We start from the raw sequence: 25,310 nt of genomic DNA, 5'->3' as shown, positions 1-25,310 counted from the left end.
AGCAGCACACATTACACTCACTATCAAGAGAAACCGTGTCGATTTCCCAATGGAATCACAAACAATTACGTCGGGAATGTAATGGACACGAACTGAAGGAACAACGCAAAACTGATACAAATGACGATCGCAAATAATTTACCATAACGCGCGCCACGAGACTCCCATAATCGATTGACTATCGCACGTTCGATATGCATCGTTTGGAGCCCTCCAACTTCGATAGGCAATCATTCTTGGGAATTACCCAAATAGCAGACATCTTAAAACACCGGCAACAATGAAAAACGGCAGGTAATCTGCCAAAGTACATAACCAAGTACCCGTTTCGCACCAAAAGGCATTCACACTGTTGAGTAAATAACAATTTTACATATTTAACGCATGCTCCCACAAACCGTGAGGACGTGCTTAGTTATCAGGAACAAACGGGCGATTTGGTCCACGATATCGCGTGGGAAGGAGATGCATGAGGAACCAGGGCGGATGAATTTAAAGCCAAAAATGAAGCACCTCACCGTAGGCCACAATACGTGCAGGCAACAGTTCCACAAACAGGCTCGCTTCCTCCAGCGATGAGTTAGAAGTAGTCCAAGTTCCCAGCCAGTGTGCTGCCTTCAGTAACTCTTCACAAGCGAGGCCGCCGCCTTTCAGCAACGTCCGGCCAGTACCGGGGGCTCACAAGTCCTCCATCAAAATGCCCCTTCAATTACCGCTGCGGCAAGTCAGCCACTTCACTTGTCACCAGCCGAGCGCGGGAATATATCTTGTCCGCTGCCGCTCACGCGCTCCATTTCACGGTCCAGCATTCTCTCGTCGCCGAGCAACGGCCAGAGGGAAAGGAAACGAGAGAAGCTTCCATGCCAGCAAAGATATCACGCGTGCGTGGCAGGAAGTTCTTATGGTAGGGCATTCCAGTTCTCCCGTGGCACTGTTGACAACTGCTGGATGATCATTGGTGCACGTCGATATGCCGCAATACGTGTCCCCAACGTAACCGACGTGTGCTGGATGAGACTTAAATGAGTGAACGGGCAGGCCAGTCCTTTCGCTGCAAGAGCCCCACCACTTGGGCAGTTCGGAGAGGTTGCGGGTTGTCATCTATAAACATTGGCGAAGGACGAGTAGGACTTGCGTACTGAGGATTCTGTACAAATTTAATCATGTACGTATATGTCGTTCATCTATCTTGAGAATCGAGATTCTGAACCGTTTTTGTCAGTTTCCGATATAGTTACCAGTAAGATATCGGGCCCAGTAATTCCAATACCGTATCAAAATCTCTACAGTAGTTGCTCAGGCTAGCACGGACATGCGAGTAGAAGCGAGTATGGTGCTTCAGTTTATACATACAGATATAGAAAAGTTTAAAAATACTTTGCTTGGTTACTAAAACATAACTACAACTTACATTTTATGTTTACATGCACTAATCTTCGTCTATTATTGTTCTAACGGATGATGAATGCAATGTATGTTCTAATGGCAAAAGGATATTCTCTGATATAATTACAGTCTAACAATTTTCATATTCTTTTTACTTTACTTGTACTGTGAGACCTTGCTTCTTACCAAATTTGATGATTCTACATCAACGAGAAGTACCTTATAGGTTTTGAACAGTGAGTTCGCGATTTTCAAAACACGTGATATAAATGGCCAGATCTTTTGATTCCATTGAGATAAACTACATCCGAACAGGGCTCGGTAGGCCCCACGGTACCGACCGACTGCCGTTCCATCCTCACCCGTTAGGCCTTACTGAATGCGGACATGGAGGGGCATGTGGTCAGCACACCGCTCTCCCTGCCGTTGTCAGCTTTCGGAAACAGAACCGCTATTTCTCAGTCAAGAAGCCCCTCGACTGGCCTCACAAGAGCTGAGTACTCCCCGCTTGCTGACAGTGCTCGTCAGATCCGGAAAGTCACCCATCGAAGCACTACCCTAGGCCGACAGCGCTTAACTTTGGTGAGCTGATTGGAACCGGTTTCACCAGTGTGGCTAGGCCGTTGGTGATTGCATTAACTTATAACCTTAAATTTTATACACCGCCAAGGGACCATGGACCTTCGTATTTGAATTTGATACGCCAACCTGTTCATGAGACAAAACGGTCTTAACAGACGGACAGACAAATAGACAGACGGATAAAAATTGACCAAAAAAGTATTTATTCGTGTTATATAATTACAAATTAAGAATTTTCGGATTTCTTTTTCCTTTACCTGTACTGTTAGACCTTGATTCTTGACGAATTTCATGATTCCAGATCAATGGAAGGTACCCTGTAGATTTTGACGAGTGGGTTTGGGAGCTTCAAATTATGTGACATAGATGGCCGAATCTTTTGACTGAATTGACATAGAACTTTAAATATTTCACATCAACAATGGATCATAGACTTTAGCAGGTGACACAGATTTGAATTTGATAGATCAACCTGTTACGGAGAAAACTGAGTCTTGACAGAGGAACAGGCTCATGGACAAAAATGATGAACAAATCTTTCCATGTGATTTGATTACAAGTTACAATTTTCAGATTTTTTCCTTTTGCAAATTTCATGATTCTAGGTTAACAGGAAGCACCATATAGATTTTAATGAGTGAGTTTTCGAATATCAAAATGTATGACACAAATGGTCGTATGTTTTGATTAAATTGATTTGGAAGCTTAAAATTTTTCCACTGCCAAGGGACCTTAATATGCAACATAAATTAGAAATTCATACGTCCACCCGTTCCTGAGAAAAAGGGCTTCTAGTAGTCGAACAGACAGGCAGGTAGACGGTCGGACAACAAGGCGCTCCCGTAAACTTTTACAGATTGAGGCGCGGAACCCTAAAAATGAAGGCAGGGCTGAATGCATCCCTGAAAAGACGCACATGGCGAAGGAGTACGTAAGTCGTAATTACTTGACCACTGTGTGTTCCGTGTTCAAAGATTTTTAATCACTGCAGCCTTGAAATGTTATGCGTCCCCAGGTTAATAGCTGAACCACGATTACATTCGACAATGGCGGATGTAATCTCATATGATGAGAGGTAGGAAAACATAATGCACCCACCGCAGTTATCGAACTTCAGAATTTTGTGGTTCAGGTGTAATGTTGCATGGACGTAGCGACCTCGAAATCGTTAAACACGGAACATTCACCAGACAACGTAATTGAGACACTGCACTCCTTCGCCACGTGCATCTTTTGAGAGGTGCATTCGGCCCTGATTTCATTTTTATGGACGACAGTGCTTGACCACTTGGAACAGCGCTGATGGATGAATTCTTGGAACGAGAGGACATTCGGAAAATGGATTGGCCTGCCGTTTCCCCGACTTAAATCCCATCGACCACGTGTGGAATACGTTGGGAACACGTGGTGCAGAACGTACACGTGCATGAACGATTCTCACGCAGTTGTCAACCGAACTGATGGAGAAACTGAACGCTCTACCATAAGGATTCCTCACTAAACTTGTGACCAACACGGGAGTACTTTACACAACTGTCGTTGCCGTCCGTGGTGATCATAATGCGTATTAACAACCATGTCCTGCCATTTGTAATGTCCGAGAGACAAACATGAATCCTGGCGACATCAGTGTAACTATTGTTAAGTGTGATTTCTGTTCGACTCATCGAGTATTTATTTCAGTTACCTTCTGTTCTATACTGTCCTGTTATTGCTGTGTATGGTCCAAGTTTCTTCGAGGTACGTTACTTGGTGGTGACTCATTACGCAACAGTTATTTTCATCCTTAAGTTTTTCCCACCAGTCTATTGATACTGTTTGTCATACTAAAATTATTATTTATTATCTATATTTGACGTAAAAGAAATACTGTGTCTGTGTAAAACTCCTTCTCAGATGTATGTATAAGAGAAAGTCTGAACGTCCTGATCTGATCATGTGAAGTAAATACACTACTGGCCATCAAAATTGCTACACCACGAAGATAGCGTGTTACAGACGCGAAATTTAACCGACAGGAAGAAGATGATGTGATATGCAAATGATTAGCTTTTAAGAGCATTCACAAAAGGTTGGCGCCGGTGGCTACACCTACAACGTGCTGACATAACGAAAGTTTCCAACCGATTTCTCACACACAAACATCAGTTGACCGGCGATGCCTGGAGAAACGTTGTTGTGATGCCTCGTGTAAGGAGGAGAAATGCGTACCATCACGTTTCCGATTTTGATGAAGGTCGGATTGTAGCCTATCGCGATTGCGGTTTATCGTATCGCGACATTGCTGCTCGCGTTGATCGAGATCCAATGACTGTTAGCAGAATATGGAATCGGTGGGTTCAGAAGGGTAATACGGAACGCCTTGCTGGATCCCAGGACGGCCTCGTATCACTAGCAGTCGAGAGACAGCCAACTTATCCGCATGGCTATAACGGATCGTGCAGCCACGTCTCGATCCCTGAGTCAACAAATGGGGACGTTTTCAAGACAACAACCATCTGCACGAACAGTTCGACGAAGTTTGCAGCAGCATGGACTATCAGCTCGGAGACCATGGCTGCCGTTACCCTTGACGGTGGATCACAGACAGGAGCGGCTGCGATGGTGTACTCAACGACGAACCTGGGTGCACGATTGGCATAACGTCATTTTTTCGGATGAATCAAGGTTCTGTTTACAGCATCATGATAGTCGCATCCGTGTTTGGCGACATCGCGATGAATGCACATTGGAAGCGTGTATTCGTCATCGCCATACTGGCGTATCACCCGGCGTGATGGTATGGGGTGCCATTGGTTACACGTCTCGGTCACCTCTTGTTCACATTGTTGGCACTTTGAACAGTGGACGTTACATTTCAGATGTGGTACGACCCATGGCTCTACACTTCATTCGATCCCTGCGAAACCCTACATTTCAGCTGGATAATGCACGACCCCATGTTGCAGGTCCTGTATGGGCCTTTCTGGATACAGAAAATGTTCGACTGCTGCCCTGGCCAGCACATTCTCCAGATCTGTCACGAATTGAAAACGTCTGGTCAATGGTGGCCGAGCAACTGGCTCGTCACAATACGCCAGTCATTACTCTTGATGAACTGTGGTATCGTGTTGAAGCTGCATGGGCAGGTGTACCTGTACACGCCATCCAAGCTCTGTTTGACTCAATGTCCAGGCGTATGAAGGCCGTTACTACGGCCAGAGGTGGTTGTTGTGGGTACTGATTTCTCAGGATCTATGCACCCAAGCTGCGTGAAAACGTAATCACATGTCAGTTCTAGTATAATATATTTGTCCAATGAATATCCGTTTCTCATCTGCATTTCTTCTTGGTGTAGCAGTTTTAATGGGCAGTAGTGTAAATAACTTTCGTAACCAAGCCTCGAAAAGAAATTAATATAATGCAGTTCTGATTCCGATACCTACTATACTTCGACGGTATACAAGTCCGATCGTTCAGTTCACAAGCCCCAAGGAAAAGAACGCGTACCTGAGTAGAAATAACGTCCAACAGGATCAGTGCCAACCATAATTATTGGATGGCGTCCCTCCCCTCTATCCACGTACCAGGCTGTTTACCCTTATTATAGTTTCATGTTGCTTCTGAGACAAAATCGTTAACAAGATAACAGTTAGCCTCTAGTTGATCATAAGTGACTGTTCCTCCTTAGATAACTTAACTACACTCCTGGAAATGGAAAAAAGAACACATTGACACCGGTGTGTCAGACCCACCATACTTGCTCCGGACACTGCGAGAGGGCTGTACAAGCAATGATCACACGCACGGCACAGCGGACACACCAGGAACCGCGGTGTTGGCCGTCGAATGGCGCTAGCTGCGCAGCATTTGTGCACCGCCGCCGTCAGTGTCAGCCAGTTTGCCGTGGCATACGGAGCTCCATCGCAGTCTTTAACACTGGTAGCATGCCGCGACAGCGTGGACGTGAACCGTATGTGCAGTTGACGGACTTTGAGCGAGGGCGTATAGTGGGCATGCGGGAGGCCGGGTGGACGTACCGCCGAATTGCTCAACACGTGGGGCGTGAGGTCTCCACAGTACATCGATGTTGTCGCCAGTGGTCGGCGGAAGGTGCACGTGCCCGTCGACCTGGGACCGGACCGCAGCGACGCACGGATGCACGCCAAGACCGTAGGATCCTACGCAGTGCCGTGGGGGACCGCACCGCCACTTCCCAGCAAATTAGGGACACTGTTGCTCCTGGGGTATCGGCGAGGACCATTCGCAACCGTCTCCATGAAGCTGGGCTACGGTCCCGCACACCGTTAGGCCGTCTTCCGCTCACGCCCCAACATCGTGCAGCCCGCCTCCAGTGGTGTCGCGACAGGCGTGAATGGAGGGACGAATGGAGACGTGTCGTCTTCAGCGTTGAGAGTCGCTTCTGCCTTGGTGCCAATGATGGTCGTATGCGTGTTTGGCGCCGTGCAGGTGAGCGCCACAATCAGGACTGCATACGACCGAGGCACACAGGGCCAACACCCGGCATCATGGTGTGGGGAGCGATCTCCTACACTGGCCGTACACCACTGGTGATCGTCGAGGGGACACTGAATAGTGCACGGTACATCCAAACCGTCATCGAACCCATCGTTCTACCATTCCTAGACCGGCAAGGGAACTTGCTGTTCTAACAGGACAATGCACGTCCGCATGTATCCCGTGCCACCCAACGTGCTCTAGAAGGTGTAAGTCAACTACCCTGGCCAGCAAGATCTCCGGATCTGTCCCCCATTGGGCATGTTTGGGACTGGATGAAGCGTCGTCTCACGCGGTCTGCATGTCCAGCACGAACGCTGGTCCAACTGAGGCGCCAGGTGGAAATGGCATGGCAAGCCGTTCCACAGGACTACATCCAGCATCTCTACGATCGTCTCCATGGGAGAATAGCAGCCTGCATTGCTGCGAAAGGTGGATATACACTGTACTAGTGCCGACATTGTGCATGCTCTGTTGCCTGTGTCTATGTGCCTGTGGTTCTGTCAGTGTGATCATGTGATGTATCTGACCCCAGGAATGTGTCAATAAAGTTTCCCCTTCCTGGGACAATGAATTCACGGTGTTCTTATTTCAATTTCCAGGAGTGTATGTTTACGTCTCTACTAACTGATCTGTAGCTGTTCGCTAGCTCGCTGTGGCGTTTTTGTATTCAAACTTTGCGCCGGTAACATTTAAGGAGGCGTCATCTGCATTTACACACACAGATCACTCACTCGAGCTAACACAGATACACCCTCAGATCATTCGGTATTAGATGTATTGAAATAACTCATTTATACTGCATAGCGAGCAGTGTCAATGGAAAAGAGCAGATTATAGGACGCAGGTTAGAAAATGTGAATTAGCACTCCGCTGCTGAGCGCATTAGGAATCCAAGAGCTCTTTGACTTGGGCGTAAAGCGCTACATCTACCTACATACCCCACAAGCCCCCACACGACGCATGGCGGAGGGTACGTCTTGCCACTGGTAGTCATAGCCTTTCCTGTTCTTTCCATCTGAGAATGGAGCTGGGGAAAATCGACTGTCTAGATGCACGTGTTTTGCACGAGGCCTCATTTCTCTTACCTTGTCTTCGCGGTCCTTACGCGAGATCTGTGTTGGTGGCAGTAGGACCGTTCTGGAGTTTGTCTAAAATGCCGACTGTATAAACTTTCTCAGTATTGTTCCCTGCAGGGATTCATATTTAAACTAAGAAGAATTTCCGTAATACTCATGTGTTGATCGAACCTACGAGTAACACATCTGAGAGCACGCCACTGAATTGCTTCCATGTATTCCTTTAACCTGACCAGTTGGGGATCGTAAACACTCCTCCAGAGATCAAGTAATACATCACACAAGTGTTCTTTACGCGGTCTCCTACGAGCTACACTCCCACAAAATACAGCGTATATCAAAAAGAATCATTCAAATTTTAAAAAATCTTAATTATTATGTTATTTTGTGTTCGTGATCAACGTACTGTTGGACAGAGCAAACTCTCGATTTTACATGGTTTCCATTGTAGCAGCAGTGTGCGCCCATTTCAGTTGTAATACAAATGGAGTCAGTTCTACAGAAAGCGTTTTGTGTTCTACGTTTTGCGCAGTGCGGGTCAGTAATAACTGATTAGGTGACTTTCGTACTAGGTATGACGTAGATCCTCCTACAGCATAGAGCATTAAACGATAGCATGAACAATTCCGAGAAACAGGTTATTTGTGTAAAGGCAATTCGCCGGGGGCGTCCTCAAGTGTCCGACACAGACGTCAAACGCATGGATCGGTGGCACTGGACCAAATGATTCAGCCTTACATTACTGGCCTCCTAGATCACCCGACCTGACTGTATGTGATTATTTTTTGTGTGGGTTTATAAAATACTCTGTTTACCAACAACAATGAACGAACTGAGACATCGCATAACAGCAGCTGTGGAAGCTGTAACTCAAGACATGCTCGCTGCAGTGTGGGAACAATTTGAATACCGTGTTGACATATGCAGTGCATCTCAAGGGGGGCATATTGAACACCTATGAAAAAGAATGAAAAAAAAAACATTTTTGAGTTTCCTGTTCATCAAAACACTAAATTCATTGTATATGTTTATTAGTTTCAGAAATATAGACGTGCCAAATCCAATGATTCTTTCTGATATATCTCGTACTTCAAATAAAACGCAGTCAAGCATTCACGTTCCCTACTACCAACCTGACGTGCCGATTCCATTTTAATTGAATCAACTGTGGGTTCTTGGTGAAACATTATAAATTAACTAAAAAGACACTGTTTTTGGCCTTGTCTCACAATTTTATTATTGATGTTAGTGCACAACCTAGTTTTCGGGTTATAAGCCCATTTTCAAGTACATTACTGATTCCCAAAGACGATAACGCACAGATAAACTATAACACTGGCCCCCGAGTTTGCGCCAAGTACAACGCTATAGCCGACCGGAGTGGCCGAGCAGTTCTAGGCGCTACAGTCTGGAACCGCGCGACCGGTACGGTCGCAGGTTCGAATCCTGCCTCGGGCATGTATGTGTGTGATGTCCTTAGCTTAGCTAGGTTTAAGTAGTTCTAAGTTCTAGGGGACTGATGACCTCAAAAGTCCCATAGTGCTCAGAGCCATTTGAGCCATATAACGCTATACTCACAGACTAGTGTTACCCTCTGGGAGGATTTTTGCAATTGACGGTGTGATTACCTAATGGACAGAGGATATCGAACATTAATTTCGTATAAGTGGCAATTAATACAAAGACTTAACAAGCTTTACTTTGGAGAGGATACAAGTAATGAAGTTCATGTGGATGAAACAACAAACGGCCGCTAGCCTAATTAGGCATAATAATTTGAAATATTATATTCAAAAAATTTAAATATGATTTTGCATAAGTAATTTTCATTAATTCTCTCTTTTAATAGTGCACTGGATACTCACGAGTACAGGGTGAATTAAGTAGTGAATAGCAGTAGTTATCATTTGCAAAAATCAGTAATCACAGGAAGACACAGGTACTTTACACATGATAATAATGCTTACTATAGCAATCATTAAACAACTCTGCCGTGAGATGTTGCCACAGCACACACTGGACCAAAGTTGGGTATGAAATGAGTCATGATTTAGCTAACATATACATACCACAAATGAAATTAAATTATCATACGTAGACGTTTTTTATACTCTCATTATTATAATGTCACAGATTTCTTTTAATGTCAATGAAATTCCAAATTATCTTTTAATTTGAGGAAAGATTACTGTGGGGACCCATAAACTGTTACTTTTTCTACAGGCAAACTCTGATTATTTTATAAACAAATTGCAAATTACGCAAACGCTGTAGAAAGTAGTTCATGGTAATTATAAGCTCAAATTATGTGCCTTTTTCATCACCTGTGAAGCAGGTAGTTTTACATTAACTCTTACACACTCTGGCACTGATCTTTTGTACATTTAAACCAAAACCAAATTATCATTTGGTTAGAAACAGGATGCTCGGATTTCTGCACACTTGGGATAGGATCCTGCATCGCTTCATGACTAGGATAACGTCGTTGTTCAAACACAGGTTCATAGCACTTGAATTATTATTGAGAAAAACACTCACACAAATGTACTGGTCCATGCTATTATACATGTCTGTGTTCCTGTAGTTGGCGGAGCAATGGCGCAATGGTAGTGGCAAGCAGTGTGGCGGCTAACTGGTCCCACGCTCTTGAACTTGAATATTCTCTACCAATTCTTCTTGGCGACGTAATTTCCTCATTTTAGAGCCATTCCATAATGTCAGGAGCACCATCCGACAGCCGAATCCATATCCGAGGCAAGTTTTCAACATAGATTAGCTTCCAGATGCCTCACTTGGCACCCTCGATGTTAACCGTACAACGGCTAGCCACTGACTGCGTAGCGTGCTCCCTCAGTAGGCGCCAAGATCGACCGCCAAAACCACCTTTTATCGTGCGCCAAGCCACTTCCGTAGTTGAGGCGGTTCCCTACATCTTTATACTACACGATACAAATTCCCAAAGCGTGAACCAGCATTCTAAATACAATTTCTTTTTTATGAGCAGACATGTATTATAGAATTCCATTATTTTTAAATATCCTTTAGCTACAACAATAAATATATTATAAACTTCAACTTTCTCTCTGACACAGTTGCATAGTATAACCTAATTACAATCGATATTGGTGTTACAAAACATGATAACAGGCCAAAGATAAAAAAAATTGGTTCAAATGGCTCTGAGCACTATGGGACTCAACTGCTGAGGTCATTAGTCCCCTAGAACTTAGAACTAGTTAAACCTAACTAACCTAAGGACATCACAAACATCCATGCCCGAGGCAGGATTCGAACCTGCGACCGTAGCGGTCTTGCGGTTCCAGACTGCAGCGCCTTTAACCGCACGGCCACTTCGGCCAGCTGACAAAGATAATCATCTCAACTTCTTAAGGTATCGATCAGTAGCTTAATCTATAATTACGTTAATGACTATTTTTAACAAATTACATACATTATTACACATTCAGCAATTACACTACAATGACCAGACTTAAGTTATGCATCACCAAGAGCGTTTTAACTACGATGGGCTGGGTCCGAAAGTTTTGCGTCTATCCTGGAGTTGTGATCTCAGCTAAAAGAGGTGAATTCCTGAATTGGGTTTGCTCATTTAATAATAGGTGCGGGGATGTACACGTCTTTCTTTTAATTTCTAAAATTTTTAATTGGTTGAGTTTGTCCCCCTTTTCCTCTGTGTATAGGACGTGTACATCTATTGTGTATTTGTGGTTATTGTTCAGGCAATGTTCTGCAAAGGCTGAATCAGGCTTCCTCAATCTCCAGCTTCTGTGGTGTTCTTTAAGCCTGGTGCAGACTGACCTCCCCGTCTGTCCAATGTAGCAAGACTGACACGGCACGTAATTTTATAAACCCCACTTGTTCTGACAGCTGGTTGTTTATCGTATCGCGACATTGCTGCTCGCGTTGGTCGAGACACAATGACTGTTAGCAGAATATGGAATCGGTGGGTTCAGGAGGGTAATACGGAACGCCGTGCTGGATCCCAGGACGGCCTCGTATCACTAGCAGTCGAGATGACAGGCATCTTATACGCATGGCTGTAACGGATCGTGCAGCCACGTCTCGATCCCTGAGTCAACAAATGGGGACGTTCGCAAGACAACAACCATCTGCACGAACAGTTCGACGACGTTTGCAGCAGCATGGACTATCAGCTCGGAGAACATGGCTGCGGTTACCCTTGACGCTGCATCACAGACAGGAGCGCCTGCGATTGTGTACTCAACGACGAACCTGGGTGCACGATTGGCATAACGTCATTTTTTCGGATGAATCCAGGTTTTGTTTAGAGCATCGTGATGGTCGCATCCGTGTTTGGCGACATCGCGGTGAAAGCACGTTGGAAGCGTGTATTCGTCATCGCCATACTGGCGTATCACCCGGAGTGATGTTATGGGGTGCCATTGGTTACACGTCTCGGTCACCTCTTGTTCGCAATGATGGCACTTTGAACAGTGGACGTTACATTTCAGATGTGGTACGACCCATGGCTCTACACTTCATTCGATCCCTGCGAAACCCTACATTTCTGCTGGATAATGCACGACCCCATGTTGCAGGTCCTGTATGGGCCTTTCTGGATACAGAAAATGTTCGACTGCTGCCCTGGCCAGCACATTCTCCAGATCTGTCACGAATTGAAAACGTCTGGTCAATGGTGGCCGAGCAACTGGCTCGTCACAATACGCCAGTCATTACTCTTGATGAACTGTGGTATCGTGTTGAAGCTGCATGGGCAGGTGTACCTGTACACGCCATCCAAGCTCTGTTTGACTCAATGCCCAGGCGTGTCAAGGTCATTATTACCGCCAGAGGTGGCTGTTCTGGGTACCGATTTCTCAGGATCTATGCACTCAAACTGCGTGAAAATGTAATCAGATTTCAGTTGTAGTATGATATATTTGTCCCATGAATACCCGTTTATCATTTGCATTTCTTATTGGTGTAGCAATTTAATGGCCAGTAGTGTATATAGAGAACGACAGCGCTCCTATCACACTTCTGTGGGGCATTTCAAACGATACCCTTGTATCCGGTGAACACTCTGGCTCTGTGTTGTATTGTTTGAAACGTCTTCAAGCCACTCGCGTATCTGAGAACCCACTGCATATGCTCGGACCTCTGTTCATAGTATGATTCTAGCATCAGTATTTATGATTTGGATTCCTGTGTGGTGCTTTGACCACCAGAGCTCAACGTAGCACACAGCAGAGGCAAAACCGTGTAACACGCTGTGATGCTCGATGTTTGCAGGTACTGCAAGCGGGCGAGGGAGGGGGCCTGGGCCTGGACACAGAATGTGGGGCGGTGCCGGGCAGCCCCGGCAGCTTGGCGATGACGCCGTCTTCCCGGCGGAAGCACCTGCTGCTGCTGCAGCACCAGCAGCGCTCCTCCATGGACACCGACGCCCTCGACGAGGAGCTCGACCTCTCCGACGTCACCCAGGTACGGCGCTCGACAGGCTGTACGGCGCGCTCACGCATTCATTAGGACACGATGCTGCTCCTCTCGCGGCACCTCAACGGGGCGTGACTCACAATGTACATCGAATGAATTTTTCTCAGTTTCTAGGGCACATCAGTTCGAATAAAACGCTCGACCTTTCGAGGGCCACCTCCGCCGTCGTCGTCAGGAATAAAACCACTGACTACCGGGACTGACTCGGTTTTCCACTTGTATAGCCATTACTGCGGCCTCTGGCACCAACCAGAGAAGGCTGCAACGAAGCATGCGCAGAGGGTGAGTTGGGTAGCTCATAGCAGCTCCGGTCCGCCGAGGGACCGAGGCCCACGAGAAAGATAGCACGCGGCGCGTACGTCACAGCACATGACACTGCAGATCTGACCATTGCCAGCAGCAGTCTCCGCCGGGAATCGAGTAACTATTTCAAACGGGTTTCACAATTCTTGGCCGTGTATTTAAATGCATGCAAGTTGTCGACAGCACACGACAAAATGAAGACCATAAGTGTTTATTTTTTCCATCAAATATTGATTTCGCATGGGTCCTGCACGTAACCGAGCGTTCGCGAATGCGCTTGACAAATCGACTAGTGTGATGCAACAAGTTGGTTTTAGGGCCCGTGTATCTCGTTGGCCCCTCGCGCCACCTGACGTCACTCGGTCTCGTGTGGACCGGAGCTGCTATGAGCTGCCTAATCAGCTTCCGCGCATGTGTGGTTTCGGCATTCTCTGATTGGTGCCAGAGGTCGCAATAGTGGGTATATAAGGGGAAAACCGTGACAGGGCCGCAGCCAGTGGTTTTACTCCTGACGACGATGGCGGAAATGGCCATCGAAAGCTCGAGAATTTTATTGGAACTGACACGGCTTGAAAACCGAAAAGATTTTATTCAGATATGCCGCTGCGAAAGACTCCAAGAATACATTCATGATTGTTAATGTCGATCGTATAACGGGTAATATACCATGCTGTATAACATTTTTCTTAAATTTCAACACAATAATATAAATCTAACAGTAAATCGTTGACGTGAATAATGAGAATGTAGATACGCTATGTGATCAAAAGTATCCGGACATTAATATGCGTACCACACTTCAGCCTCATGACGGCTTAAGCTCTGCTGGGGACACTATCAGTGCTGTGTCTGGATGTCTGTCGAGGAATGGCGGTCCATTCCTCCTCAAGAGCCGAAATCTGAGAAGGTAGTGTTGTTGGGCACTGGGGCGTAGAGTGTAGTTGACGTTCTAACTCCTTTTAAAGATCTACCATTGAGTTCAGATCGCGGCTCTAGGCAGCTTAATCCATTTCAGGAATGTTGTTACTAACTAACCATTGTCGCACAGACGAAACGATTCCATCTCATGTTCATACCTACTCGCTTTTACTGCTCCTCTACTGGCAACACAATACTCACCGCCTCCTCTTACGCTGGCGGGTCATTCCTTCATGAAATGATGCATCGGGTGGCCCAGATACTTTTATCGCATAATGTGCAGTTGAAAAAATAAAAAAAAAATCGGTTATTCATTTCGGAAGTGTTATGGCGTATTGCATACTATCGAGAGGTATGCTTATAATTCCATTATATACTTCTTTAAAATCCAGTTAGAGATGGCGTAAGGCATCGTACTGATAAGGCGCTCCATACTGGTGTATTTTTTCCCGGCCAGTTGGCTTCGGGAATTCTACTTTTTCCTGAACGTGCACACACTAAGCTGCCACCGTATTTGGAAGTCACATGGTAGCTCACACTGTGGCGCCCATTCTCAGTGTGCCGCAGTGGTTTGAGGGAACGCGACGCAGAAAGCTGACAGGGCCTACAGACGGGAGCGCTTTGTCTCGCACTGTATCTGCTGTTAGACTCGCGTTCTGTCGACTTTCCGAGAGTCAGTCAGCTGCCTCCAATCCGGATGAGTTTCAGACAGGCGGCACGGCTGTTCTACTCAAAGTTCGCGCATTCCAGCACACTCATTTTCCCAGCGGGGAGCATTGTGCAGCGATTAAAAGTACCAGATCCCGCAAATTCTTCTCAGGTGATAGACTGACAGCAGCGTGAGAAACTACGTAGCGTACACTAAAACAAAACTAGAAGTGAGGCTGAATGAGCTACATTACAAATTCTAGAGTTACCACAATCTAATTTTAAATCCATTGAATGGTGAGAAAGTACGATATCCCGCCGTTCCGCAGATATTAGAGGGCCAGATGGTGTCTGCAAGACGCAGTGACTACAACGGTACCGAGGGCGTGCAAAGTTTTTCATGTGTTCCTGTCTCAAGAGTGTGGCTCTGCAATAACGTAAACTGCGCAGTACGATTAATGGTTCACATTTTGGAAAACCATTAATTGTCTCCCACTGCAAAGTGTAAGTTTGAAATTTGGCTCAACGGTGCCTACAGCTTTTCTCTATAATGCTGCAAAAGCTTGGCGCCCTGCGATACCGCCCTTGTGTTCGGCCGCGCTTCAAACGGCAAGGTGTCAATACGCGCTAAAAAAAAAGGCCAGAGCTCAAAAGTTCATGTGAGGTGTATGGCGGATTAATGATTTCGCATCGGCATCGAATTTCACCACAATAATGCTCAATGCCACCGCTCACCTGTCACAAGATGGGAAGGTCCCCACTAACCCTCTCACCTACAGTTCGCCCTTTCTTCTGATACATCAGCGATGGAGAAACGAACTGCGACGTCCAGTATTGAAAGCAGCTGGTTTTCTTATGGATCTCCAAGGTAAACATTTCAAACATACCGCATCCAGAATCGACAAGAAAAGGCCTGAGTGGGTGGCATAAAGCGCCACCCCTTCCCCTGGGGCGTAGATTCCCACACATTTCGTGATTGATGCCCCACGCGATTTTGATCACAAAGGGGTGCGACATTGACGCATGCGTGATTAAAATAGCGAAGTCTCTGTAAGACCATCCAGTTCTGCAACATCTATGGTTCCACCCACCCACTTTTCTTGAGCGCCTTAAAAATGTATCTGTACCGGCAGAATATTTGACGAGAGTCGTGGGGGCCTGCAGACAGACTACGTTGCCCCCCCTGCGCTTGTTCGTAGGCCAACCGGAGTGGGTACGGTGTCAAAGGCATTGCCTGTCTGCAAGCGCTTAGTACTTCGTCACGGCTCGTCTGTGTTCAGCTACATTTTTAAAGTGCTTAATAAAGGCCGAAATGGGGGTCTTAGAAGCCGTTAGAAGCCGTTTTATTCACATACGTGACAATGTCGCACCTCTCTGTGAACACGCCACAGGAGAGTGCGAAACAGGGCTGAAAAAGCATGAGACCCTCTGCTGCTACTGATGGCGTTCAAATTTCGTCAAATGGTTTTTGAACGATCCCTAGTGGTTTCATCCTGTACACCAGAGCAAGAATTGCCGTCAAACTGCGCTCCAAACGGGAGCGATCATGTTCAGTGGGGTTTACAATATTATTTGTGATCTTTCTTTGCCACTTGTTAACAAAATTCCTGGCTGGAGTGGTGACTTGCCAGTTTGTGCGGCTATCGGTCCGTATGTGTTGGTTTTCGATACACGCTGTGTCCCGGGTTTTCACCATCCGTTGTCACCAGCAAATCTAGAAAGCGTAGCCGTTTGTCCTTTCCTACTTTGGTGGTAAATTTTATGTTGGCATGGAGGCTGTTCAAATGTCTTAGGAAGTCACCGAGCTGTTTCTCACCGTGGCTCCATACGATAAAGGTATCATCGACGTACCTGTACAACACCTTAGGTTTACAAGGTGCCAAGCCCATTTCCTGTGCTTTGAAATCTTCCATGAAGACGTGGGCCACCACTGGACTAAGGGGACTACCCATGGTGACGTTTTCCAGCTGCTGGTAGAAGTTGTCATTCCAAGTGAAATAGCTTGCGGTGAGACATTTATGAAAGATCATGGTGATGTCTTGCGGGAAAATGGAGCCGATGTGCTTTAGAGAGTCACTTACAGGCTCTTTAGTGAACAAAGAAAGAACATCAGAGCTGACCAGAATGTCGTTTGGTCTAAGTTTTAGTTTCTTCAACTTCTCACTGAAATGTGCTGAGACCTTTATACATGTGTCAGTCTTTTCCACTTGCCGCTGAATCAGAGAGGCCAAGTGTTTTGACAGGATATACGTCCGTGAGCCAGGAGCACTAACAATCAGTCTTAATGGAACATTATTCTTATAGATCTTCAGTAATTCATACAACCGAGGTGGTAGTGTTTCTGTGTTGCGCAGGTTCCTTTGTACGTCCGATGAGAGAGATGACGCCTTGATTAACCGATTCGTATTCCGTGTGATCCGCTGCGTCGGATCTGCGATTAGTATTCGGCACTTCGTCGGATCTAACAGGTCCCGGATATAATCTTCGGTCTTCATTACGACAGTTGCATTACCCTTATCGGCAGGCAGTACAAATATATTCTTGTCGGCGTTAAGACTCTTGATAGCTTGTACCTTTTCTTTCTTCAGATTGCAAGCTGGTGGTTTTGCTCGACGCAGTGTCCCGCCTGTTTCAGTGCGTATTTCCTCAGCTGTTTCACGAGGAAGAGTCCGAATGGCGGCTTCGGTATTACCAATGATGATCTCCGTGATCCTGGGTTCCCGCGAACGACCTTTGAAGGTAGAAAGAGGATAACCGCACCGGAAATGACCACGGAAAAGCCCTTGGATGTTGACGTGCCAGATATAAATAATCTTTGGCAGCGAGCTCGACTCCAGTCTACCACGAGCAATGGTGGGAGAAGCTTTGACAATGCCAGCCTTTTGGCTGGCGAAACATCAGAAAAATCATCAAACAAACGTCGGCCAAAGAGAAACAGAAGCGAACGGGCAGTTTGTCGATAGGGTTTTCTGGTCCATGAGGTCCTTAGAGTACGTTTGAACCGTCTGGGGGTGTTAGCAGTGTCAAAGCTAATCAAGAACATCGCCCTGTCACTGTGTATTGTCGCTTTAGACTGCAAAATGTGTGGTATATTTACGCCCCGAGGGAAGAGGTGGTTCATTGACGCTCTTTATGCCAACACCTAAGGGCCGTTCGTGTCGACTCTGAGCGGTGGTGAGTCTGAAATCTTTTTCTCGGTCACCGAAAAGACAATCGCGTAATTTCAACGCTTGGCGTCGGGGTTGTGACCTCCATCGCACAGGTGTAAACAAAAAAGGGGTGATATATGGATGAGAAAGGGTGTGACGACCTTCCCATCCTGTGGCACGTCCACAGTGCTATTGAGCATATTGCTGGTGAAATTCGGTGTCAATATAACATAATTAATCGACCTTACATCTCGTAAGAACTTCTGAGCTCTTGCCTTTTTCTCGCGTGTGTCAAATTTTGCTGTATGAAGCGTCGCCGTGCCTGAGGATGACGTCGCAGGGTTCCACACTTAAGTACCATTACAGACAAAAGTCGTAGCCACCTTTGCACCTAATTTCAAATTTATGCTACGTGATGGGAGACAATTACGAGCTTTCAAAACAATGATCCTTTAATTCTGTTGTGCAGTGAACTATCGGAGACTTCTGCTTCGGGAAACAACATAGCGGATTGTATCAGTGGAAAAAAGACCAATGCAGCAAATCATGCAACTGTTTAATGCTGGGCTACAAGCACAGATGAACAACCATACCAATTTTCAGATCATATTTGCAGTATGGGATGTATTCAAAAATCCATTATGCATTAGGCTTATCTCGGATCACCAAACGCCACAGTGCACAGAGACTGGCGTAGTGATCACCTCTTTTGTACGAGCAAAACTGGCCCTGGATGTATGACCTTCACAGAGGCAAAGATAAGGCAGTGGGATGTCGATAGGATGACGATCGACTATTGTTCAGAGAAATATCATTAGTTGTCATACATTTTAATGAAAAATAAACTAAAACACTTTTAGTGGCGGTCTGCAGTGGCAACGCCCACCTAGGTGTGTGCGGTGAAGACAGCGAGAGGGGAGCCGCTCGTGCAGCAGGCAGCCCGCGGCCTGTTTTGGCGCCAAAGGTTCAGCTGAAACACTGACTCGTGGGGGTGTGTGGCAGTGAATGTGTAGTCTGTATTCAGTTTTGCAGCTCAGAGCAGGATGCACCGAAATGTGCGGAACCCCGCCATGGTCCTTGTAGAAGACAGCCCCCAGCAGCAGTAGCCGTCCTTGTGACGAGAGGTGTACAGGTTGTGTTGGGTTGGGTTGTTTTGGGGGACGAGACCAAACTGCGAGGTCTTCGGTCTCATCGGATTAAGAAAGGACGGGGAAGGAAGTCGGCCGTGCCCTAGAGGTGTACAGGTATGCATGCAGAGGCATAGGTGTTTGGATGGCTGTACCGTCTCAGTCTCCATCAGCTGCCCTCCAGAACAGAAACCTAATAACAGCTGGAAGTAGGCCTGGAGGTGGCCCACTAGCTGGTAGGTGGACTTAGAGCCACCAGTAGGCCCAAAGTGGTGGCCAAGTCCCTTTGGTGGCTGCTTATAGAATCAAGTCTATCCTAAGACTCGCGTAGACTACCCCTTGTTGACAGTAGCTGCCTGACTAGAATTCTTTTGGCTGAACATGAGGGTTGGTTATACTGTATTGGTAAATACTTATTTTGCTACTCCATCTGGTGTGGTCATGTACGCCACACCAAGTCTGCGGCTCTGGTGTGAAGTAACCAGGCCATCTAGACCATGGTATCTTTGCGTTTCTGCTACATCGAAATTATTTGCGCTCCTGGCCCCTCCACTTGTAGATATGAGGTAACCACCCAGACGTTCGGCAGGTAGCTCTGGAGTAACTCCTGTCTATCAATCTGTTTTGACCTGCTTCTCTGGCCCCTGCATTAGCCAAAGAACTTGTCATAATTTTTCCAAGGCACAACAAGTAATTTATTTTCGGCGCAGAGTATGAAAAGAGATTGTTTGGATTGACAAATTGCGGTTCGCTTTGGTGCACACCAATGGAAGTATACGTTTGCCTCTAAAACCGATGAATCCAACTTACTGACAGTGCAGTGCTCACCCAAATGCTGGCGGTATTCCCGTGTGGGGAAATGTTTACAGGAGGTCTGTCTTCGTCTCTCAACGTAGGAGACAAGGTCTTACTGTTCAGTCAAGTGCATTCGTATTTTATGCTTTCGCCTAGAGTATCTTGCAGTCGTCAAGTACATTCAGCAAGAGAATGCACGATCCAGCGTTTCCATATTGTGGCAGGCCCTAGCATGTTTTGAGGAACATCCGACATTGCTTGTGTGGCCACGTAGTTCTCTTCAGTTAAATGCTATTGATCCTATGTGGGACGTCATGTGGAAGCATTCTGCAACACCAAGGAATTGGAGCTAAAATAGAGGTTTACCGACAGTCATTCTTCCCATGCGCCATTCGCAAGTAGAACGGGGAAGAGAGGAAAATAACCGTTTTCTGCAACAAGCTGAAATCGAGAAACAGCATGTTGCACAACTGATCGAAGCGTTTCCGGGGTCACGTTCAGAATGTGTTGCGCATTGCGTGTCTTCAACTCAGTTAAGTTTGCAGTCGGGACACTGCTCACAACATCTTTCAGATAGCCCCACAGCCAGAAATCACACAGATTAAGATCATGTGATCGGAACGGCCAGGTTGTAGGGAAATGGTGGCTGCAATTCCAAAATGGCGCTTCAGCAGCTGCTTAACTGGATTTACAATGTGCGGAGGTGCGCCATCTTGCATAAAAATGATCTCATCCACACATCCACGCTGTTGGAGAGCCGGAATGACGTGGTTGCGCACAAAACACTCATGGCGCTTACCAGTGACGGTACAGGCAACAAGACCGGAAGCACCTGTCTCATCGAAAAAATATGGCCCCATGATAAATGATGCCGTGAACCCGCACCGCACAGTGACCTTTTCAGGATGGATTGGTATTGCTTGATTTGCGTGTGGATTTTCGTTGCCCATATTCGACTATTCTGTGTATTGACATATCCTGTCAGGTGGAAGTGGGCTTCGTCTGTCCACAAAGTCTTCCACGGCCAATCATTGTCCATTTTCAAGCGACCAAGAAATTCTAAAGCAAAGGTCTCTGTTCCTGCAGGTCAACAAGAAGCAACTCGTGCACATGGGTAGTTTTGAATGGATAGCAAAGAAGGATGTTTCGTAGGATTTTACGCACCGTGCTCACGGGTAAGTTCAGTGTTTGGGCAGCTATCCGTGGACTGCACGTTTGCACACCAACACTCGTGCCCTCCTGCATTGCTGTGGCCACTGCTTCCTCTGACGTCGAATTGATTCGTTTCCTCTCTCTACCGGGTTGCACACCAAAAGAACCCATCTTTTCGAATTTCCGAATCATTTTCTCCAGATCCACGGCAGTCATCGGTCCAACACCTTTTTTCAAAACCTTCAGTGTCCGGAACTTCTGCAGAGCGACGTGTGCACAGTCATCATTCTTGTAATACAGCTTTACAAGCAGAGCGCGATCATGCATTCCGACAGTCATGGCGAACGTCGCAGACGCAAAAGGAGGAAAAGCGTGTACCGGGTGTGTTTATAGCAACTTCAGTGGGTCGTGCTCATGACTGGTATTTTCATTTACGTATTCTGTTACATACAGCGTCAACTGTTGATCAATTTTCACACTATTTCTTTTTCTTCTGCCATAAGTTTTCCCCTTCTCCGTTAATATTATGTTGCAGTTTGACGTCATTCTGACCAGTGATGCTATTTTACAGGCTTTTGAAAGTTTAATTTAATTATAATCACCCTGTATATATATTTCTTCGTTCATAAAAAATGATTTTGCCTTGCAGAAGTGAAATGGTACATCTGCATGATGACCCAAGATATTATAATCAATCTAATGGAGATCTGTCAACTGTACGAGAAGTTAATGAGATTTTCATGAATATTACGAAATAGCTATGTGTTCACTGAAATTGCATAGTTGACAGTGTATTCAGTTCTTTTCTGCGTCATTTTTATGTCCACCTTAACAATAGTGCGCGGGGGAAATAAATGAACAATATGCACATTGCACAAAAACAACATGAAGCTTCCAGTTCTTTAATGTGTACATTGATCATAACTGTACCAGAGAATCAGACCTTGCAGTGCAGTGACTTCTAAAATACTGCCGATAACAGCCTATGAAACTGTCACAATTGAATCACATCACTTTAGACAACTGTTCATGTTGACAACAGTCTCACAATACACTTACTTCCTTACGAAGCTTGTTATCAACGGTCAATCACAATTCAAAAAAATAACCAATAACATTCACGAATGTAATGATTAAAGAAAAAATCTAGCGCACTTAAACAATTTGTGCATATAGAACTTAAATACGCAGCAACATTTTAATTTTTTTATTAAATATGTCGCTGGTGATATGAAACTTTTAATAAAAATTAAGTATACATTAAATTAAACTCACACGTCTTTGGCAACTGTTTCTACATAACAGAAAAATTTCATGGTAGATAATATTAATGTGTGTGTTCTGTAATGATAAACCTAGAATATAATTCAGTTTGACAGTCATTGACTAAGTAGACGTAGGTGCAGCAACTGTAAATGTCTTTTGTTTTGGCATGCAAACACTTGCAAAATGAATCTGACTTTCAGACTGCGTAGAATATGGCTCATGCAGTAAGATTATGATGCATTTCGCGTATGATCATTAGAAGCAATCATACCATAAAAACTAACGTTTTATCACGTTTTTCGAGACGAGAACACTCGTATATCGACTGCATGAATGTCTGTCGACAGCTTACGATGAAATGCATTGCCATTGTAGCCAATGCCGCGCGAAGTGGTCGCGCGGTTAGAGGCGCCATGTCACTGATTGCGCGGCCCCTCCCGCCGGAGGTTCGAGTCCTCCCTCGGGCATGGGTGTGTGTGTTGTTCTTAGCATAAGTTAGTTTAAGTAGTGTGTAAGTCTAGGGACCGATGACCCCAACAGTTTGGTCCCTTAGGAATTCACACACATTTGTAGCCACCACGACTTTGCGACTGAACCCCACGGAACATTTCTACCGCCTTGGTATGAATGTTACGTCCATATATTCGAAATACCATTGTAAAGCAGTCACATATACTCTAACAACACGTGATTCATTTCTTTAATATAGACATCTCATACTGAGCATATTACGCATTCTTTTACTAGAATGATAATCTCTCTCTCTCTCTCTCTCTCTCTCTTCTCTCACTGTGTGTGTGTGCTACTATATGATTAGTTTCTGTGCATTTCGTGTTGCAGCCGCAGCAGCCACTGTCTCCACGGATTTGCATCGACGCTCCGGTACAGCAAGCTAATAGTGGGGCCAGTACCTGCAACGAAAGGTGCGTATCAGCACTCACCAAAACTCGCCGTCCACTACGATAAAAAAATAGTTACCGTACAAATATCACATGGATTCACGACGTCGTCAGTGAATGACATCTGTTTTTTAATGCCCCCTTTTCCTGTTTTTACTTCGTAGGTTCACTGACTCACGCAGGGCGTTAGTTGTGGAAACCAAAATAACCTATGTGATTTCTGAATTTGCTTGGCAGATTTAACTTTTTCTTCTGTCTGTCCTTTTATCTGAGAAGTCATCCATTTGAATATGTCTGGGATTTCGACGGTGTACGTTTTGGTACTGACAATCGGCCAGTAGCTAACACAGCACGTCCTTGGATTAGGACAAAAATTATCGGAAATACCACTCCTCTTGAACACATTCAACAATATGTAAGAATGTATGGGCTCTCCTTGGTATCCATTAATAAAATCTTCAAAAGTTTCTTACTGCGACAGGCGGTTGAAATTCCACGAGCTTTTGGTTGAATTCTCCTCTGGCTTTGTCGAAGAAACAGAGTGCCGAGCCGTCGGTGGCTCGTATTTAGCTGTACAGTGTGCTGTGATTTTACTTGTGCTCAGTTCAATGCCATGTAAGGAATTACAAACGTCTCGCCCCAGCTCCAATCTCCTGGATCCCGCAGTGTACTGATCTGTAGACCGCCATTTTTTTAAGATTTTAGTTTCAATCTCTTCTTTTATTACACTACCTCCGAAACAATTCGGCTTTCGTAAAGACAGAAGCTTTTTCGAAGGTGATTCGGTGTCCATTTTCCAAAGTGCGCTCTGCAATTGCTTATTTTTTCGTGGTATATTTGACGTAAAAATCTCATATTCTACCTCTCGTCGCTCCCGCAAGTGCACATTGTTTGTCCGGCGTAACTGTCACAGACGGTACTGAAGCGTGGACAAGTATTTTTCTACAAGGCACTCGTCCTGCTCTTTGATTCGTCGCTTCTGCGGTTTCCCTAAACCGTCTGAGGCAAGTACCAGAACGGTACTTTAAAAAACCAAATGCCAGATTTCCTTTCTCGTCTTCTCTTATTAATTTATTTGATATACCTCACTCGATTACCATCGATTCTTTGAATTTAAACCAAATCTGGTCTAGGCTTTCATAGTCAGATTGGAAGGCGTGAAGACTGTCTCTTAGGAAGGTGCCAAGCGAATTTTAATTTGCTTTTTAAATAGATGTATTTTATGGATTTTTGTGGGTTTGGATGCTATGATATTCAGCCTAGCTACAACAACTAATCCTTGTATCTGTCATGGTGCTCCCTATATGATCAGGATTATTCGTTGTTAAGAGCGCAGTCATTCACAGTCTGAGTGGGCTCCTGCAGTAATTGTTCAAAATAATTTTCTGAGATGGCAGTTAATGTGACTTCGGACGACGTTTCATGTATTTTTGCCAACATATCGAGGGCTGATTGAAGTCACTACCAGCTATAATTGAATGAGTGGGGTATCTATTTGAAATGAGACTCAGGTTTTCATTGGACTGTTCAGCAACTGCATCATCTGAGTCGGGGTTCGGTAACAGAAACCATTATTAATTTATTCCGGTTGTCAAGTATAGCATCTACCTGTACTAACTCACAGGAACTGTGTACTTCAAATTCACTACAAGGTAAACTACTTCTGACAGCAATAAACACTCCGCCACCAACGGTATTTTATCAGACCTTCCCGAAAACAGTAGGTCCTTTGTAAAAATTTTGGATGAACTTGTTTCTGGCTTTAGCCAGCTTTCCGTCCACCACCATAAACCGCAAGTCGAGCAGTCTGCAACCTACATGGTCGCAGAACCATCTGCGTCTTTGATTCAGACCCTCCACAGGGCTCTATACAAAAGATCAAATCTCAGTATATCCATTGTGGATGACGAACTGCGACTGTGTTTTAACTGGCGTTTAACTGGTAATAAATATGCAACCAGTCGCTTTTTTGCAATTTATTGAACCATGAACATGTTTTCGAGCCACTGCAGGCTCATCTTCAGATGGAGG

At 45.4% G+C, this 25,310-nt stretch overlaps 1 protein-coding gene across 1 annotated transcript in view; it reads left to right on the top strand.

Annotated features, from left to right (window-relative positions):
- LOC124593985 overlaps positions 1-25,310 on the top strand; it is a 446,237-nt gene that overhangs the window by 142,104 nt on the left and 278,823 nt on the right. Inside the window, exons 11-12 of the mRNA XM_047132336.1 lie at positions 12,819-13,010; positions 23,221-23,303. Of these exons, the coding sequence (XP_046988292.1) occupies positions 12,819-13,010; positions 23,221-23,303 (275 nt within the window). The remainder of the gene's footprint in view (positions 1-12,818; positions 13,011-23,220; positions 23,304-25,310) is intronic.

Source organism: Schistocerca americana, chromosome 2 (assembly GCF_021461395.2).
Source record: "Schistocerca americana isolate TAMUIC-IGC-003095 chromosome 2, iqSchAmer2.1, whole genome shotgun sequence".
Taxonomy (NCBI): domain Eukaryota; kingdom Metazoa; phylum Arthropoda; class Insecta; order Orthoptera; family Acrididae; genus Schistocerca; species Schistocerca americana.
Note: the sequence above shows the minus strand (reverse complement) of the source record. Positions and strands in the feature narration are given on the sequence as shown.